Genomic DNA, 19,441 nt, shown 5'->3' with positions numbered 1-19,441 from the left:
GCTCAGCGTCCAACGCCTTCATGATCTGTGGGATCCTCTATGTGGTGAAGTCAGTGTATGAGGATGATGACAATGAGGCGACAGGAAACAAGATCGACTACATCTACAACACAGAACTCAGTAAAGATGGCTTTCTGGACATCCCTTTCCCCAACTCCTATCAGTACATCGCTGCTGTGGATTATAATCCCAGAGACAACCTGCTCTATGTTTGGAACAATTACCATGTGGTGAAGTACTCTCTGGACTTCGGAGCATTGGACTACAGACTCGGTAAGACCAGTTTGATTTATTCTTCCACATGATGTTCATAATCATTCAGTATTGGTGTATTTTAATGTCACTGTTGGTGTGTTTTTTCATAATCTAATGGTCAGATTATGGTACAGTTCACCACATTCATGGTGCCAGTAGGATAAAAAAAAAAAAAACGTAGCTGCTATGATTCGCCATGGCTCTTAGACAAACCATATTTACAGCCTTGTTACTTGAAAAGCTCAAAGAATAGCAACATTTTCACCATGTTTCTTCCAAATTTTCTGTATTGTGGGATGTAAAAAACAGCTTGGCATGGCAGGCGTTTGCACATTGCTGTCTTGTTTTGCATAGGAAAAAAGGCGGTGTGGGCTGGTGGCAGTTGGCTGCAGAGAACGCTGCTCATGTGTTAATGCCCAAAAGTGAAGTGAAAAGTTCAACATAAAAAAGCAACCTTTAGTCATATGTTGTGCTTTATTGATTGTTATATAACAGGAAGAAAGATTTGTCAGGCAATTAAATTATCTTAATTTCTTAGGTTTGGTGTTTCCACCTCAAACTAAACTCTGTTACTCACTCCAGCTGCTGTCTTTCTAAAGGAATAAGCGACTACTCACATTAAACTTCCCAAAACTCCTTTGAAAAGTCTAATTTCTCCACTCTATTGTTCTTTTTATAAATTGGCACTTGTTGGGAAGCATGAAATGGGAAAAAGAACTTGTTTTGACACACAAAGGTAATTCTTTGCGCTATCTCATCAACAGCTCTAGTCAAAAATGTCACAAGTTATTTGACTGTGAAGTCCCTACCTCGGCTTTCTCCTCTGGAGCTCTCTCTAGCTGCCGCTTGCCAGTTTAATTTATTTTCCTTAGCTGGCTGCTGCTCTACCCCAAATCTTTTTTTTTTTATACACCGAGTCCTGCTTCAACACACCCCATAATACATTCAGTCATTCAGTGACCATGCGTAGAGTGTTTGGGTTTGATGATACACAGCTACCCATAACATAATTTATCATTAAGAAGAGTGAAATGGCGTTATGTGCTTCCTGTATTACATGATTAAGTTTCACTTTTCACCAGTGCTACACCATAATCACAAGCACTTGTATGCACAAACACACACACACACTCTCTCTCTCTCTCTCTCGCTCTCTCTCTCTCTCTCTCTCTCTCTCACATTTCACATTCAAATGCAAATTTTCTGACTGGACTTCCCGGTGAGGTGTTGAGTTGTGTGTTTGGCTGCTGTTGTGCAGAACAGGCTGCCCTCCAAAGAGACTGCAGCATGAATCCAAATAGTAAAATGTTGCGTTAAGTTGATGGATGGGGTAAAAACAAAAATAAATGTCAGATAAGCAGACTGATAAGAAATGAAAGCGTGATTGATTGGAGTCTGGGTAGTAAACTACTTAGTTTGATCGCCTCCCAGACCAAATACAGAAACAGACTCATTCTGATTAAAGCGAGTGTCGTTGAGTACATTTTCCACAAAAATATTCTCACGAGGAGTCCAATGTTGAGATCTCACACATGCACATTCGAGTCTTACGTCACTTCAGACGCTGTAACAAGTGATGGTCATTTGAAGCGTTTGGGGTGACGTTTATAACAAATATGCCGGTCTTATGTTTCATAAAGAAGAAACATATCACCCAGTCCAGCCGATGTGTTTTAATGGTGTTTGAACAACAATAGAGTTCTATTGCACAGATGAATAAACTGATCCAGGCTGGAGACTGACAGACATGAACTGCAGTTCATTGTTGGTTTTAGTCTCTGTAATGGGATTGTTGAAAAGACTAGAACATGACTGACCTTATCTTTTAAAGCTTAAGTAAATCTGAAATGTCTTCTCATTAATTAAAATTTTTTTTAAGTTAGTTAATAGTGTTGCTTGGAATTATATTAATATGATGTGAGGTTCGGTTAGGTTTGCACCAACGGTAAAAATAATGCCAGAGACCTATTTTATACTTTGAGTACACTTCAGAGCCCGAGCTTATTTATTTATACTTAAAGGGTTTGAATCAGTACTTCTACTATTAGCAGTCTTTTTTTACACATGTATCTGCACTTCTGCTTGAATAACCAAAGCAGTTCCAGTCAATTAGTGAGGTCAAAAGTTTGGCAAGATAAACCAGCAAGCCACCATATTATGTAAAGTCTAAATCCAATGCAGGCTCTCCTTTTGCAGTAAATCTAATTCAGTGTCATGATCACAGTGCCTGTTAACACAAAAAGTCTGGCGGTGTTTTGAGCAACTTTAATGTAAAGGCCAAAGACAGACACGTTTCGACATGGAGCCTTCGTCCAGGTCAGGGCTGAAACACGTTGCTCTTTGGTCTTTACATTAAGTTGCTGAAAACACCCCAGGTGTTGCTGGACTTTTTGTTTTCCAGTTTGTTTTTCCCCTTGTTTGCGCACCTCAGCAGTGGGTGAAGTTGTGCCAGAGATTTCTGCCGTGCCTGTTAACACTCCCACGAAGTTGTCATTCTCAGATCACACAAGCTCATTTCCACTTGTGCTTCCACCTTGGAGAGCATGCAAGCATGGCATGTGGGCAGCAGAGCAGGAGAGACATGGCGAGACCTACAGCCGGGGCTGGGTGCCATATCAAATCAAATCAAATCAAATTTTATTTGTATAGCGCCAAATCACAACAAAAGTCATCTCAGGACACTTTACAAAGTAAGGTCTAGACCTTACTGTTATCAATATTATTACATAGGGAAAACCCAACAAATCCCCCTTGAGCAAGCACTTGGCAACAGTGGGGAGGAAAAACTCCCTTTGCCATACCCCATATGCCAAACCACATGGGCCAGGGCACGGCACATGCTACTGGGCATGGATAGAGTAATGATATCTGGAAGTACAGACACAGAATTTGGACTTCAAACTATCCTGTTGTGTGTCATTCAGGGTTTTGATGCTTTTTGATCCTTTTTTGGCAAATGTTCTTTTTGTAGACTGTAAATGGGAGCTGTTTTCTTCCTCACCACAAAAACAAACAAGAAAAAAGTTTTTCACTGCATTTAGAATAATACAAATAATCCTATACTAGTCTGTGCACTTGTAGCACTGCCTTCAACAGACAGAGCAATATTTTTGCCCAAACAGGCTTTTCAAGGACAGAAAATATATGCCCAAGAGTGCTACCATGACAACTGATAATTAAATTCACTGCATTGGTCATAAAAAAATGTGCTGCTCAGACTGCTGTTAGCAGGCTGATATAAAAGCTCTCTTACCATTAGTCCCCTTTTCAGAATATGCCAGGGCAACTCAAATCCTTTTCTTTAAACATAAAAAAGAAAACAAAGATAGCATCAGGATCATGATGCAAATGTTTAGAAAATGGGGCTTTTGTCATATCGGGAAATTGCAATATGCAAATCCACAAAGGCCACGGTGGTGATCTTCTGACAGTTGTGGAAAGTCACTATATCTCAATTTGTTCATGACCCTATTTTGCAAGTTACCGTTCTCCCCTCTTCTATCACTGCGTGGATTAGCATAACCACCCGCCTCACTGATGAGGGACTCCGGAGCGTGGCAAGCCTGCGGCTTTCAGTCAAGAAGCTTGTGTCAAGGTAGCAAGTAAAAGAGTTGCTACCAACCAGGCGATCGCATCATTTCTTCCTGAAAGCACTTCACTGCTCAACAAGTCATTCATTCATGCATCCTTTATACATGCTTCATCGGGGCCAGAGGTCAACAAGCAATCTCAAGCAGATAAACACCCAGGAATAATGCAACAATCGTGCTATAAATTGGCCAAATTATACAATATTCTGTTTTGGCATCTGGTATCATATCATGGAATCAACTGGTACTTTGAGGTGAAGTATCACAATGAGTATCAAGGAAGGTGAAAGGCTGATGCATTCCTGACAGTATCAGTTAGAAAACTACAATAATTTTGTTTGCAGTTACTTGAGTTTCCAATACTATGGCCATACAATGCATGGTATTTTTATTTAAACTTATCTGGAGAAGTTGCTCCCGGCCTCACCTTCACCCCACTAAGCTTACTGCCACAGTGAGCCTGAGGTGCTGGCAGCCACAGTTGCCTCAGTCTCACATACCTGCTGCTGCTGTCTACAGTACTAATACGCTGTCATGAGATATAAACCCATGCTGCTTGTGCTGCACTTTATTTGTGTCAGCTTAGATGCAGTTTTCCAGGCTTTATCTCACATTATTGCAAAGGTGTACTTGCTATTTATGGCCTTTCTTTAATTTAAATGGCTGTATTCTGATTCTTGTGTGTTGAGGACTTTTTTATGGACTCCAGTAATCAGTGTCTGTCAGCTTCTGTGGGTGTGTGTAGACGTGAGTCTTTTGTTGACACACGACTGGGGCATTGGGGGCAGCACAGTCGGTGTCATAGATGCATTGACTGTCTGGCAGTGCTGTAATTTTGCCACATGTTGCCATCTGGCCAGGGCGCGGTGCCAGCACTGCCGGCCTGGAGGGAGCCCGCAGACACGGCGCCCCGACCTTCATGCCGAAACAGTCGATGTTTTGGAGGCTCAGGCCCATCTTGGCTCCATTTAGAAGTGCCTGACACATGCTAAATTGATTAAGACTGTCTGAGCAGTAAATGCAGGCTGACAGAGTCTGGTGGAGATAATCTGAGTGACTGTGCACAAACTCTCTTCATTGCTCATTCGCTAACATTCCAATACTTGTTGCTTTTGATTGATATGCATTGGCATGCTATTATGTTCTTCATATTCACGCCCTGCAGTTGTCATGTGTCTTCATAGAACCTTTTCTCTCTTGATTACAAAGCTTTAAGGAATATTTTCCTTAGTGATTCAAACTAAATGCTGCTGCTGCTGCTGCATGAAACCCTTTTTGATGTCGGAGCTTAGGAATGTAGGCTACATGCTTATTTGCAGGCTGCACACTTATCACATGCCTGGTGCGCCTCTCGCAGGGGGCATTTTTCTTGGAGGAAGAATGCAAGGTTTAGGATTATAGCAGAGAATGATTTTTCTAACACCATGTGTCTGTGTGTGCACGGTCTTTAATGCTGTGGCACAATGAGGCTCTGTTAGAAATGCAGCTTTAGAATTTTTAGCTAGGAAACAGTGAGTGTTCTGTGGGTGATTTGGAGCCTCTTTAAATGTTTTCCAGCCATAGACCCACATCTAATTTCTGACATATTGGAAAATATAATCATTGTTATCCTATGAGTGCAGGTGTGTGTGATCAGATGTGTTGTGGGAGGGTGGCAGGCAACCCCTCCATCTTTCCTGAGTGTACAGAAATGAGGAATCTAAGACTTTTGTCTAACGTGAAACTTATTAGGCACAGCTGCACACCGGAATCTGTATATGTAAATGTTTTTCATCCAGTTTTCAATGTGCTGAGCCAAAAAATGTTTAACTTCTATGTTTTATCAGAGTTTGTATTTCATTCATTTATTCAGGCACACCTAGTGATCCTCACATAGCTGATCAGTGGTGTATTGTCTGATCTAGGCATGTAGTGTGTTGCTGGAGTTGCACTGCAGTGTGTGTGTGAATTTTTTGTAGAGCCCCAAAAAATTGCCACTTTAAATTTAACAGGCTGGGTGGCACACCGACTCAGAGTGATTTATTTTGGCCAATCAGCCGAGGAAATCTGATTGGAGGCCTCTGAAGCGTCTTTAACACTTTATCACCAGTGTCAGAGTTCCTGTCCAATTGGCCTGTTCTACTGTTCTTTGACAGTCTTTAAAAAAAAAAACCTTCCTCAAGGTTTTTGGCAAATGGGGAGACCTCAGAGGAGCGTGCCTTTCCTCTTCAAGAGTCTGAAATCCCCTCTGCTTTTGTGCTCAAGGCGCCTTCTCCCTCCTTTTGTTTTCTTCTGGTTATGTTTGACGATGTTTGGCCTTGTCTGTAGTGTGAGAGTCTGCCTGACTGAAGTTTTGGCTTCATGAATAAAACTGAATCCAGTGTTCTACTGTTTCCCTTATAAAATGTTGTTTAATATGGTTTCCTGTTCCTGCACTGTGTTAATACTGTAGGACTGTAGATACATGAGAGGTCTTATTTTCTCAAATTGGGATTTTGAGACTGTTTGGGAATCTATGAAATGCATAAATAATAATCTAATTAGCAAAAAATCCTCTTTCGCAAAGAGGTAATATGCATACACAGGCAAAAAAAATATTTCTTTTTGTCTTTGCATGCATCCATCACACATCTGTATTGTGAATTCACCCAACAGCACTTCTCTGTAGTGCATATGCAAGCAGGATTAGTTCATGTCTCCGCTGTCTTTTAACTTAAACACTGCGAGTGTCTGAGCCTGTGTCCACATGCGCATATACAGTATATCAGCTCGGTGCATATGTTTCTTCCACAGCCAGATGACCTCCATAAATGCCCTCTCACTCCTCCAAAAGTGAGCTTGGGGATGGGAAATTAATTGCCAAACAATGCATAGCTCCCATCCATTATGGTTCTCATCATGTCAGATGATATCGAAGCATTACCTGATGTCTGGTTGCATAATTTATTGGGTCACCCCTCCACCCCCGAACCCCACATCCCCAGTTGCACTCTGATAGATTTGTAGGCTTGCAACAAAAGCCTCCATTAAACGACAGGACTTCTATTATTACTTTATTTTTCAACCATTCTCTTCAGCCACGAGGACATGTGTAGTGTTGAGATTAGATTGTTTGACAGAAGTGCTGGGGAATTGATAAGCTTGAGAGATGAATGAATAATCACATTATACTTTAATGAAATACGCTGGAGTCTAAAAATACATGTCCCTGCACCCAGAAATCCAATTTTGCAGCCTTTACGGAGGCTAGCAGAAAGTTAATTTGTGACATCACACCTAGTCTGTCCAATATTTTCTACAGCCTGTGAAAGTGCCTCGTGAAGATGTAACCATGCGTAAAGGTTCAAATACTAAATTAGGAGGTAATTGGGAGGGTCACTTTACCGTCTGAAGCTTGTTTCATTTTTAGCCCCGAAAGCCCTTTCCACCTCTCTTGATCTGGAGTACGCAGAAGTTTCTCAGCGCCGACAAACCCGCTCTCGGTGCGGAAATGGCAAGTCATATAAACAGGATTCATTTCATAAGAGCATAGCAGTGTTCTTTTTTTTCCCCTGGAGCAACACAGAGCGGGTTTATCTAAGTGTGGAAGCCACGAGCCCTGGGATACAGAGAGAGAGGCTAATTAGTTAGAAATGAATGCTTTGAAATGAAGCACAAAGCTCTGCGTGTGGGGTGGAAACCGGCTTCATGCGTTTGATGAGGGGGATTATGTGCAATTGGAAGAGGACTGTAAACGATGAGTGGAGTCGGTGCTTCAGTGGGAGGACGCTGGAGTGCCCACAGAAGTTTGCTCCTGTATTTTATGAATGAAAAGCTCACCTGTTGAGGTGTAGGAACATTTGTAAGCCGCTAGCTTATGAATCATGCATATCTGAGAGCTGGCTGTTTGTAATATTCATTTTTAATCAGATCTATAAGGCCTTGGAGAATTCAGTAAATCTTAAATGTGAAGAAGATTTGAAGTTTGAGGCCATTTATTAAATATAATTTTGAAAATTTGCTTCGTATCATTGTTTCCTAGGATCTAAACACATCCTACGACACATTTCTAATTAAACATTCTGCCAAGAAGTTGTACCTGTAAGTAGACGGTGAAATAAGAAATTCATAAGAGCAGAAGAATTCATCCACCTATAGTATTTTCGTGTTTGCAGTTTGGTTGTGTTTTTTTTTTTTTTTTTACCCTGCACCATTATAAAACTCGCAGCCCAAAAGGCTTCAGACGTTCAAATCTTCCTGTAAGGTCACTCATGAGTCCCTCGAAGCATACCAAAGACTCGCTCACCTCGCTGCTGCTCTTGAGCTCAGTATTTTTTCTTCCCTTCATCCCTTTGGATAGAATGGGAAAGCTGGCAAAGCAAAACAAAATGTCCTTGTGTTGTCTCCAAGGCGAGAGTGCCTGCAGACTGTGGCTGCTGTCTGCTGCTGGTTTTCCTGTTTTTTTTTTGTTTAGTTTTTTTTTTTTTTGTTATATTCATCTCATAGAAAAAAATGTGCAAGTTTGCTCAAGGACACTTTCTTCTTTTCTGCTCCTGCTCTCTGTCTTTGCATGTGTATTTTACATGCTGTGTGTGGACAGAACATTCTGAAAACTAATTTAGCAGCAGACTCAACAAGATCATCTGGACGGATAGAATTACACTGAAGACATGGTTCCTGGTGACTCTGAATTGGTTGCATGCTGCGTTTCCTCAAGCCTTAGTTCTCTGTGCTGTCATTTTACCTTTGGCATTAAATAGTGATACTTTTTGTTAACGTAATTTCATATTTTTCTTTCAAACCTAAAATGTGTCGTTGCTTGTTGCTATATTAACAAACGTGTGCTACATTTTAGCATGTGGCAGCCGCTAATGGATAACAATCATAGGTTTGATTGACGCGCTTTAAAGCCTATTATACTTTATAACCTGAATTCTTCCTATAAACAATGGTTAATGCATGACTGTACATGGTCCTCTATTTAATCTCATCAGCTAAAGCAATACAGTCCCTCTGTAAAACTCTTTATCAGCCATCCTGACCACTACAACAATTCTCTTATCCCAAAAGGCCCATCTGCACACCTTTTTAGCCACTTGCTTATCTGAACCTGTGCACTGTGACCTTTACTGACCTCAATATGTGCAGTGAATTTCCATTATCACAGTCCCATGGGGCACTCTAATGGTCGTTCTTACCGTTTGCAGTTAAAGCACCAATGGCTGATTTCAATTAAGCTGAAATTGATGCCACTCTCCTTTGCAAAGAGCTGGTGTGATGTATTTAAGGATATTATCACTTCTCCTGAAACACGCGTGCATAAACGAAATCATTCATAAATGATCTCAAAAGTAGTCTGGGGTCTTTGGAGATAGTTCTCCATCCTGTTTTCATGGCCACTGCAGCTGAAGGAGCCACTAGGCTGCCACGGTGCCGATTGATGATGATATTTAGCAGTGTTTATAGAACGTAAATGGTGATGCCTTGGTGGCAGGTAGAAATGTTAAATACCTCGTTTGATGAGTGATGGTGTCAGATTATGTTGGTTGATGAGGGCTGGTGCCAGTGTGTGAGCATGTGTCATCTTTTTTGGGTTTTTATACTTTCCACCTACATGTGCTTCAGTATAATTTGCTGATTTGTTTTTTTTTTCATTATATATCCTGCATTACCAGGTACTTTAAAGGGCTCTTCTGCATGCCTTTAGTTCACATTGCAATTCAATGAGATTCCTATTACAGCTCCACTTTACTGATGGAGTGCCTCCACAGGAGTGTGCAAGATACTTGGGGATCTTAAAAACACAACAGACTCCTTTGTTAGTGAGAGACAACAAATACTCAGTCAGCCTGGAACTCTTGCTGTGGTGGCAACCTATTTAATCAACCTTGGTTGCGTTAGATTGCTGTTAAGCGTTGAATGCGCTGGCTGCTGATAGTGGTCTGATTTGTGTCATTTCACGAGTCTCTGCGATTCCCAAACGGTGGTACTAATTTATGCTGTCTTATTCTACAGCTTTCAAATCGTCCGATTGCAAATTGAATCGCGCCGAACTGGATTTCAGCAGTGATGTCTGTTATCTGCGTTTTCTAGATGTGTGACGTCCATTACACACGCCAACCTAAAATCGACCCTCATTACATTTTGTTTTGCTCCCCTTTTATACAAAGATTGGTACCATTTGTCACTTCTGTCATTTTGATTGTGTCTCTGCATTAGGTGGAACCAACACTTATCCCAAATTGCATTTTTGAAAAGGCCCAGCGCGCGCCTCTGTGAGAAAGTGCTCTCTTATGGGAATTTATTTAATGGATCTACAGAACACTGCTTTCTTCTAAAACACACACAGTAACAAGTTCATGGCATATAGAAATGTCAGCATAAGATATTAAAGAATCTTTGTGCAAAAATGACAACAAGTAATGTGGAGGGTAGTTTTCCTGAATTAATGTTAATCCATAAGACATATTTGTAGAGAAACATTTTCTGAGGTTTGACCTCTGTTTGTGTCCTCTGACCCTCTGTGGCTTTAGCTAAGTAAACATATTCATAAAATGCCTGTAGCTAAATTAATTTCAGACCCCTGGTGTTCAATCAGGGACACATGAAGAGGAGTAGCTTATAAAAGGGGGCAGAATAGATGAGTAGATGGCGTGATTGACGGCTGGGAGCCGAGAAGCAGAATGTGCATGTGAATAAAAGCATTACTGAGCTAGTGTATGTATCAGTATGCATGTGTGCTTGCGTTATGATAGCCCCCATCCCCAACAGCTCAGGTAAACAGTATCATAAGCAAGCACTTCCTGGAGTGTAACAGCAGGGGGAACACGCATCCAGGAAACGGAAACTCCATTTTGTCCCAACTGACCCAGAATTAGCATGTAGCTACAACACCCGGCTATTGATTTGCAGAGATGCGCCCTCATCAACAGCTACATTAAGACTGCACAGCTCTAAGCGTGTTTATATGTGGCATGTGTGCGTGAGCTTAGCCAGCCGGGGTCCCGAGCTAGACACCACACAAGTCACACTTGCCAGTTCAAACTGATCCTTTTTGAGCGGTCTTTGCTTAAACTGACACATGGAGGGGAGAGCAGACCCCTGTTCTTCACCAGCAAATAAATTCCCGTCTCAGACACAAATGAAGTGTGACTGACAAAAGAAAGACATCTACTCTGTCTTCTTTTTCTAACTCTGCATTTTTCCTAAAATCTGTCAGCTCACTTTCTATCCTCCTTTACCAGAAACTTCTTCCTCTGTAATGGTGTACATGGACACAACAACGATGAGGACCACCTCTCGACCGACCACAGGTACCATTGCAACCACAACAGCCAGGACTACCACTACCAGCATGCCTGCAACAACAACTGCAGTGGCACCGTGGCTGCGGACTACATCCACAGTGGTGACACTGGTCCAGACTCTGGTGGAGGGTTTCGTGCCAGAAGATGATGACAGCAGGGCACCGCCTTCCTCCACGCTTCCAAACATCAGGGCGGAGTACTGCAATCCCCTAGTGATGATGGACATATCCTGGCCAAAGACAAAGCAGGGCACGGTGGCTAAGATGCCCTGTCCATCTGGAACCATAGGTAATGTAGATTGTTTTCACAGTATCAAATATTTTAAAAGAAAGGTTTGGCTGCTTATACAGGTCTGAGTCACGGTTGCATCAGTAAAGTAGCCCTGATGATCTGAAACATTTGGAGTCATGGGTGAGCCCAGACTAATAGTGGAAAGTCATTTTTGCATAGCTAGGATCTCGTGCTTTCATTGACTCGCCGAAGCTCTTGAGCAGAAGTGAGGGTTAGCATGTAGATCCACTGCTACTTTGTGAACTTCAGGTTTTTAATCAAAGTTGTCGTCTACAGCGGCCTTGTCGCTGGGTTTATTGTGGTAGATGTTATTGTTTTTGTTGTTAACACAGAGCAGTTTTATTTAACACTGTTGCTTAATCAAAATCAGTGTGGTTATAAATGAGCTCTGAACTCAGAATATGTTGTCCTGTATGTGTAGTGCATTCCTCTGTGGAGCTGCTTGCAGGATGCAAAAGAAATTTGAGCGTAAAGCTGAAAGTAAAGTGACTCAAAAATCTTCGGCACTCTTTTGTTTAAAAATGGAAAACTGTACATGTGAAATATATATGTTGCTTCTTTATTCCTCCACTGTGGGAGGATGTCAGTACTCTCGTTAGGGGTTGCAGTCTACTGTGAGCCTCTTCGCCTTGATGTTGGTCGTTGGTGTGTGTTTTGTTGATGTTTACACTCCCCCTGTAGCACTTGTTCTCTCGCTTCCTGTCCCCCCCTGCCTCCTCACTCTTTATTCCTGACTCACTGGTGCAAAGCTAAAGATAGCTTTGCACTGCATCTGTATGGAAACTAGTAACTAGTACACCACACACACCCATATTTAATTCCTGTCTCTTAGGACACAATTGGTGTAATTAATTAGTGGCTAAACACGTTTGTGTTATGCACCATTGTGCTTTGTTTACCCAGCACTGGACCACTTGTTTCTGTAGATGTTGTTCCAGCTTTGTCTTTGTATAAATACTCAGAGAATGAAGTCAAGTCTGCACTAGGATAAAAATCAATGCTGGCCGCTTAAGATATAAAAGCAGCTAAAGGGGAGCAATTCATATTGTAATGAGACCTGGCCAGTGAGCATAGGCTTTAAAATGTTTAAGTAAAGACTTAGATGTTGTAAGGCTGAAGATAGTGTGCATTCTTAAACATAGAAACCCTGATATTGTGGGTTTCTGCCATCAGGCAGTATTATTGCATAAATAAAACAACTCATTGGTGGTAGTACATTATTATAAACCTGCAAGAAGCAGAAATGCAAGTCAGGAATGTTAAAATTGCAAAATGTGCCTATGTTAAGGAATTTCCAGAAACCTCCCTGTTGTGAACTTGTTATATCGCCCTAGATTGTGGAGTGACAACATCTCCCCAAATTTGGCCCAAAACCAAAAAATTTTGTTCATTTCATCACTCAGGCTTCATTAGTGGGCACCACCAGTACCCATCGAAACCTCACTAACAGCCTCGTGTGGCAAGATAAAAGAACACGTACCCCACTTCCTCCCGGCGCTCTCTTCAAAGCCGTTGCTCTTCAGACGACACTGCCAAGCAGAACACGACTGTGTGAGCCTCCTCTGCCACTCTTTGAAAGTTCCTAGAGCTCCCCTTCCATCTACCTTGCTTTGCTCACAGTCATTCTACCCACCCCCCACATGCACACACACACCCCTCTCTGACTCCTCTTTTTCACGCTCCTTCTCCTGACTCTCAATATAGGAGGAAATGCAGAGTCCCTTATCTTATAAACTCATCAAACTTAAGGCTGTCCAAGGTGGACTGGGGAAGGAAATTATATGTCAATCAAAATTTATATCCATTAATGCCAGTCGCCTCACCCTCGAAAAAAACCCTCCCGCTAAGTACAAGCAAGGGCAATTTGATGTCTGCGTGTATCCTTGCTCATGTCGGCTCTGAAAATGTACATGTTTTTTTTTGAGTTATGTGGGAAAATAAGCTAGAGACACTCTTTTTGGATTCACAAAAAAAAAATACTCTGTTTGTTTTATCATACTGTTTCTTCATGTAATTTATTAATTACAATCAATTGGTGTGTGTAACAGTTAAAGATGCTCAGGAGATGATGGTCTCTCACTGATTTTACTCAGTATCTTGAGGTTTATTTGTACTAAAGCCCAGATGGAACGTTTGCTGTCATTCCACTGCCACCGGGTACTGTACCAGACCCACATCGTACTGGGGTTTGTGTGTTTTCACTGTGTCACAAGGAGATTACAAAGAAATAGACTGTTGATTTTTGTTCTGGTCACCTAGTAGACGGCACCTTGACTTTCTCTACAAGACAAACGCTCACACTGTGCAATGGAATCAAACGTACACTGGAGCCAGGCAACCCAGGCCAATAGCTGACCAGCTGGCCCGAGCACAGGATGGTTCCCGGTGGCAGTGGAATGACGGCACTTGACACTCACTCACTAAACTACTGTACATGTCTCTTGTCAGCTGTGCCAGTCTTCTCAGACCAATTTAACTGACCCTTTGTGATGAATTCCACTGTGGCACACTTAATTGGCACCTATTTTTGTGTATCTCCTTTGTCAGACAGGAGTTGAACTGTCACACACATGGAGACACTGCCTGACTTTTAATGATTAAATACAGTTGCATCCGGATGAGCTTGGCCAGCTTCAAGTGAAGCAACTTCATTTTCACTATAAGATAAACCATCCAATTATGTTTTGCTACATCCATTAATTTAATAACTTAAGAATTGTTCCTTGGGATGCTGCAGTTTTATGTGGACACATTCTGCAAATAAAAAAAAGTGCTTAACATACAGAGGAATTAGTTAAGCCTGAAAGCATTTTGTAGTCCATCACTGTATAATGGGCAAAAGGAGTGAGAACAATAAGAAAACAGGAAACGGATTTTGTTTCACTTGAGAGTTTTCTGAAGACACACACACGCACCCACAATGACAGATGTTAGAAAACATGTCACTGGAGCTGTTCTGTGTTTTACTGACATAGTTGTGTCTCTTGATCGAAGTCATTTTGTGCTGTTATTCTCACTAAGCAACTGTCTTCCTTCTCCAGGCGTGGCCTCGTACATGTGTGTGGGTCCAGAGGGATACTGGGACCCCCAGGGACCTGACTTCAGCAACTGTACCTCCTCCTGGGTCATTCTGATCAGCCAGAAGGTACCGAGCTGAACGATATAACAAGCTGAAAATGTGTTACTTAAAGAAATCTCACAGTTGGTTTGGAAAGTGCTTTTTGTACTTTTTCAAATAAGGATTTGGCTCACACTTCTACTTTTAGTATGGAGAAAGGCATTGAATTAGCCTGGAGCACTGGGCATTGTGCTTAAATGTTATACTGATGTGTAAATTTATTCAAAAGAGGTTTTCAAAAACAACTGTGCCCTTTTAACCTGTTCTAAGTAACATTTGGCATAGCTCACAATGCACATCAAGGATGTAAATGTTGCTTGTACTCAGAGGCCTGTAGTTTTTGTCAGTTTTCTTTTTTGTCCTTTGTCACTTCTTAATTGGCCAATTTATGTCATTACTTAGCCAGTGGCTGTACTCAATAGAAAGGTTATGATTGTGTGTGTGGGTGGTTGGATAGGTGTGGAGTAAAAACCAGCATCACAGAGCCATACTAATGGACTGCTGTGGGTAATGCAGGGCGCTTTTTATCCTCTAACATGATACAGCAGTTATTTTCATTCCGTACTTATCAAGTGCAGATGATTTGGAATGGAATTTGTGCAGCATCTCCTCCTTTGCAGGCAAGTTGTTATGCAAAGCCTTCCTTTCTATGTTGAAGACTGTAATTGAATCAAATCAAAAGAGGGGAAGGTGAGGATCAAAGTTCCAGGTTATGAATTGCAGACAATGTTAAAAATTTCTCCCTTAAACTCATAGGGCCCTCAGGCATGCATGTTATACGCTGTACGATCAACTGAGTAGCACAAAGCTAGACCCATTTAAAAAAAAAAGTAGTTTGCAGATATGGATGGAGAATGGCTGTTGGGGAACAAAATACAAGGGAGAGAAATTATCAGGTGCATTTATGTGCAGCGCAGTGCCATTTGAGCGGTGCCATAAAGCTCCATTACAGGCTGCTTTTTAGAGAAATTAAATACAGCAGAATTCTTTCTGGACCCATCATAATAGCTTTTTTGCCTGTTGTTGCACACATACAGTAACAGTATGAAATAAAATTGCAGTATTTTCTGTTAAAACTTACAGAATGAAGTGACAATCAAGTAATACATATATTTTTAACAAAGTGAGTGACTATATATATTTGTCACAGCGGACTTTAATGAGGTTCAGCCAGTCAGAGATGTGGAACACCCATCTGCTATGTGGTTATTTTATATCTGGAGCCATTGTCCTGTGTGTGGCACTGCTCATTACCAGGCTGTTCCCTAGACAAAATGAGAAAGGAAGATGTACACAGAGAATAGAATAAGAAAGGAATGATATCATCTAAAACAGAAAGAAAGGAGGAAAAAGTAAAGCAGAACTATATACCCGCATCCCTGGCTCCCCTCATTAAGAGACAAGAACTCAGAGGGAAAAGAAGCAAACATCTTCCAAAGACATATTCCCTTGCATGCACCTCTGTAAAGACCAGTTTAAGCAGTAGAACTGACCTGACTAATAAACTCACAGGTGATGACAGCAGGTGGTGCCAGGGGAAACGGGATGGGCCTGTTTTAGTTGTGCCACTGCAGTTTTGAGGCTCATTTTACTGTTCCTAACTTATTAGTTTAAACCTTGAAGGCCAGTGTCCTTTGAACTACAACGTCTAGCCAAAGAGGTGTCAAGTCCACTGCGGATTTGAGTTATTTCATAATCAAGACCAACTAATGCATCATTTTCTCGTTAGAGTTTTAGGTGTAGATGTGCTAGATGTAGATAAGTTTTGGTGCAGTCTTAAGTCTATGGCATTTTCTAGTTTGTGGAAAAAACATGATTTAAAATTTTAAGTACAAATAGAAACAAATGGTTGACATCAAGGAGCACGTCTTCACATTATTAGCACCCTGCTAGGTAAAGCTATATATTGTAATTTCGAAAACAGAATTACGAACTGTGCAAAGTATAAAGAAGAAGTTTGTGAACAGACCTCTCAGGGTGTGTAGTCAGTATCCTTAGCTCAAAACTTAGATATTAAGAAGAAATAGCAAGTGAGTTTCCTAGTATAGAAGCTAAAACTGCATGATACATTTAGCTAGCTAGCTAATTAAGCTAACGAGCTGTGTGAGCCGGTTGAGGTGTTTGTTTCCAGATTGACACACTCTTTAATCAATTTCTTACACTTTTTCTTTTGGGTTTTTGGTTATGGAAAGGTTAAAACAATACCCCCACTGTCTGGATTCCTTAAATGCCAAAAATTGCTCTTATTAGAGCCCAGTTCACAGCTTGAGACCTGCCATGCCTGGTTAAAGTTGTTAAACTATGACTGGATAATGGCTGTCCGGGGAATGGGCTTAGCAAACAGTCAAAAGGGGATTTTGTTTTGAATAATGTTATCACGAACTGAACTATTTCTGGAGAGTCTTGGAGACAGTTGCTATATGATAGAAAAATGTGTGGTAATGTTGATACAGTGGTGTGTGTGTGTGTGTGTGTGTGTGTGTGTGTGTGTGTGTGAGAGAGAGAGAGAGAGACGGGAATAAATGTTTAGAAGGACTGAAGTGAGAAGAAAAGGAGAAACAAAACAAAATAAAGCAAACACTCAAAAATAATCAATATGCTTCTTTTTCCCCCACAAGTCCAGAGATACAAAACTCACACAAGCTTTCAAACATAAGAATAAATGAATATCCAACCAGACCTGTCCTTTGTGTACCACATGTACACTGCTGCAGTGCTCCCCATTAGTTTCATAAAGGTCTAAGACTATCTGGGGAAATTCCCTCAATAGTTGATTTCATAATTGCTTCCGGATACAATATTGGCCCCAGAGTGCTCTCAGCTGAGCACCTTCTCAGCACATTAATTGTGTGCAGTATATAGCAGCAGCAGCTGTGGAGACTGTACAGTATAGGCTAAGCAGCATTTATTATAAAGGGCCGCATGTTTGTATATAGCGGGTTCCTCTGGAGTATTTTTTCCGAGATGAAAAAAAAATGAAAGTGACGTATTTGGATTTTTGTCCCACTGTAGAGGAATAACCTGTTCCAGTATTTAGTTTTGAAGTAAATTTGTACCTGTTTTGTGTCCTCTTTTACAGCTAAAAGCTGGAGAGACAGCTGCAGTCATTGCCAGGGAGCTGGCGGAGCAAACCAAAAGTAATCTTCAGGCAGGTGACATCACCTACACCGTGAAGGCCATGGTTCAGCTGGTGGATCTCCTCGACGTGCAGCTGAGGAACCTCACCCCAGGCGGCAAAGATAGCGCAGCCAGAAGCCTCAACAAGGTAGTAAATGAAACAGTTTTGGAAAAAAAAATTAAACCTGCTCTTTATCAACTTCTTCTTTGCTTCTAAAAATATTCTAACTATACTTACTGGCTGGATAAACATAGCCTACAGGACTGGTGACCTATCCCCCTGCTTGTCCACACTCTTCAGATCAACACTTATAAAGGAACGTGCTCAAAATGAAGGAACAATTTTACTCCATAGTGCCACCTTTGTAAGTTAAAAATTTCATCCTGACTCCAAAACCTTTCTGAATTTCCAAAACGGAAAGACTTCAATCCAGTCAAACCTGAAAGTGCAGTGGGTGTTCTTTGATTTGGCCCTGTTCTGTCAGATAAAATGATTCTACCGGTTTCTTGTGGTCTGATGCATACTTAAAACAGGCCTTCACTTCCAGTGGATAGCTCGAGCACATTTCTGACTCTAGTATCATGTATCATGCTATCAGTTTCACTTTGATGTAGTTTAAAAGATGTTACCTATATGTCATGCTCGTCAAAAGCACTACACTTGCACCTCTTCATTTTTACTAATAGGACAGGCTAAGATTTCAGCAGGCTTGATCTAAGCTGTGGGAGTGCAGTGATTTCATTTTTGCTGAACCTCAAGCTAATGCATTTATTGCCCAATTCACAGCAGAGCACAGTAAGGGGCACTCAGGCAGTGCAAGTTAAAATAATACTTTCTGTCTGCTGAGCAGCCAACAGAAAAGCAAACATCAGTGAAATTCACAACGTCAGTCGTTAATTTACTGGAGCGGTTTCACTTGTAGAGGAACATGAACACCTGTTCTGAGACAGCGTTTTCAGGACGGTTTTTATTTCATTGCTGCAACAGACACAGATGTCCCCATTGAGATTTTAGTGCCATTTTCCTCCAATGGAGAGGGGAGGCAGTAAAGATGGCCAAAAGGCCTCAGAAGGGAATGTCATGAGTAAATTCACATTGAGGAGCAACTAGAGTTTATAATACCTCTTGAAAGAAAAAAAAAAAAGTTTCTCATAAAACGCAGCGTTGAAGGAAGAGGTAACTGCTGTAATGGAGGCTGCTGTTGTAGTTTCAGTTCAGAGGAAATATCGCAAAGGGAAAAAAAAATAGCTGAGCTGAGGGGAGTAGAAAAGCCCTCAAAACCAGGATAATGTATTCAGGAGGTCAGGGTCTTATCTATGATTTATAATTCTCTCTCTGCTGATATACATTACATTCTTGCAGCGTGGTGGGAAAAAAAAGTTTCCTCGTTGATTTTCTCTGCCAGTGAGACTTTTCCCCAAAGAAATACCGGAGCCAACAACTCTTCTTCTCTGCTCTGGCTGTGGCTGATGTTTACCTCCCAAGTTCAATCATTTTGACACAATCTGATAGAGCTAATTAAAGTTTTTTTTTTTTGCTGATAGTGAAGCACAGTGCTCTCTGCCAGCAGACAATGAAAGGATTGAGTTGGCAAACAGTGAGATCAGTGTGGTTTTCATGATCAAAGGGTAGCTAACTAACGGGATGAACGGGACCGTTTCCAGAAGAGTGGGCTGCGATGTAGAGCAAGAGGCTCCTCTATGGTGAGAACTGGTTCTCTTTGGACTGAATCTGAATGGGATTTAATGTGGTACCAGACAGTACTGTAGCTCTGTTGGCTATACTGCTGCAATCAGAACCCCGC

The 19,441-nt window shown here is 41.4% G+C and overlaps 1 protein-coding gene across 1 annotated transcript in view; it reads left to right on the top strand.

The window, feature by feature from the left end:
• Positions 1–19,441, top strand: part of LOC109966524 (adhesion G protein-coupled receptor L3) — a 202,435-nt gene that overhangs the window by 121,906 nt on the left and 61,088 nt on the right. The window contains 4 exon segments of the mRNA XM_020611408.1: positions 1–273; positions 11,048–11,398; positions 14,443–14,546; positions 17,599–17,784. The exon segment at positions 1–273 is cut by the window's left edge and continues 40 nt beyond it. Of these exon segments, the coding sequence (XP_020467064.1) occupies positions 1–273; positions 11,048–11,398; positions 14,443–14,546; positions 17,599–17,784 (914 nt within the window).

This window comes from Monopterus albus, unplaced genomic scaffold (genome assembly GCF_001952655.1).
Source record: "Monopterus albus unplaced genomic scaffold, M_albus_1.0 scaffold113.1, whole genome shotgun sequence".
NCBI lineage: Eukaryota > Metazoa > Chordata > Actinopteri > Synbranchiformes > Synbranchidae > Monopterus > Monopterus albus.
This window is presented reverse-complemented; position numbering and strand designations above follow the sequence as displayed.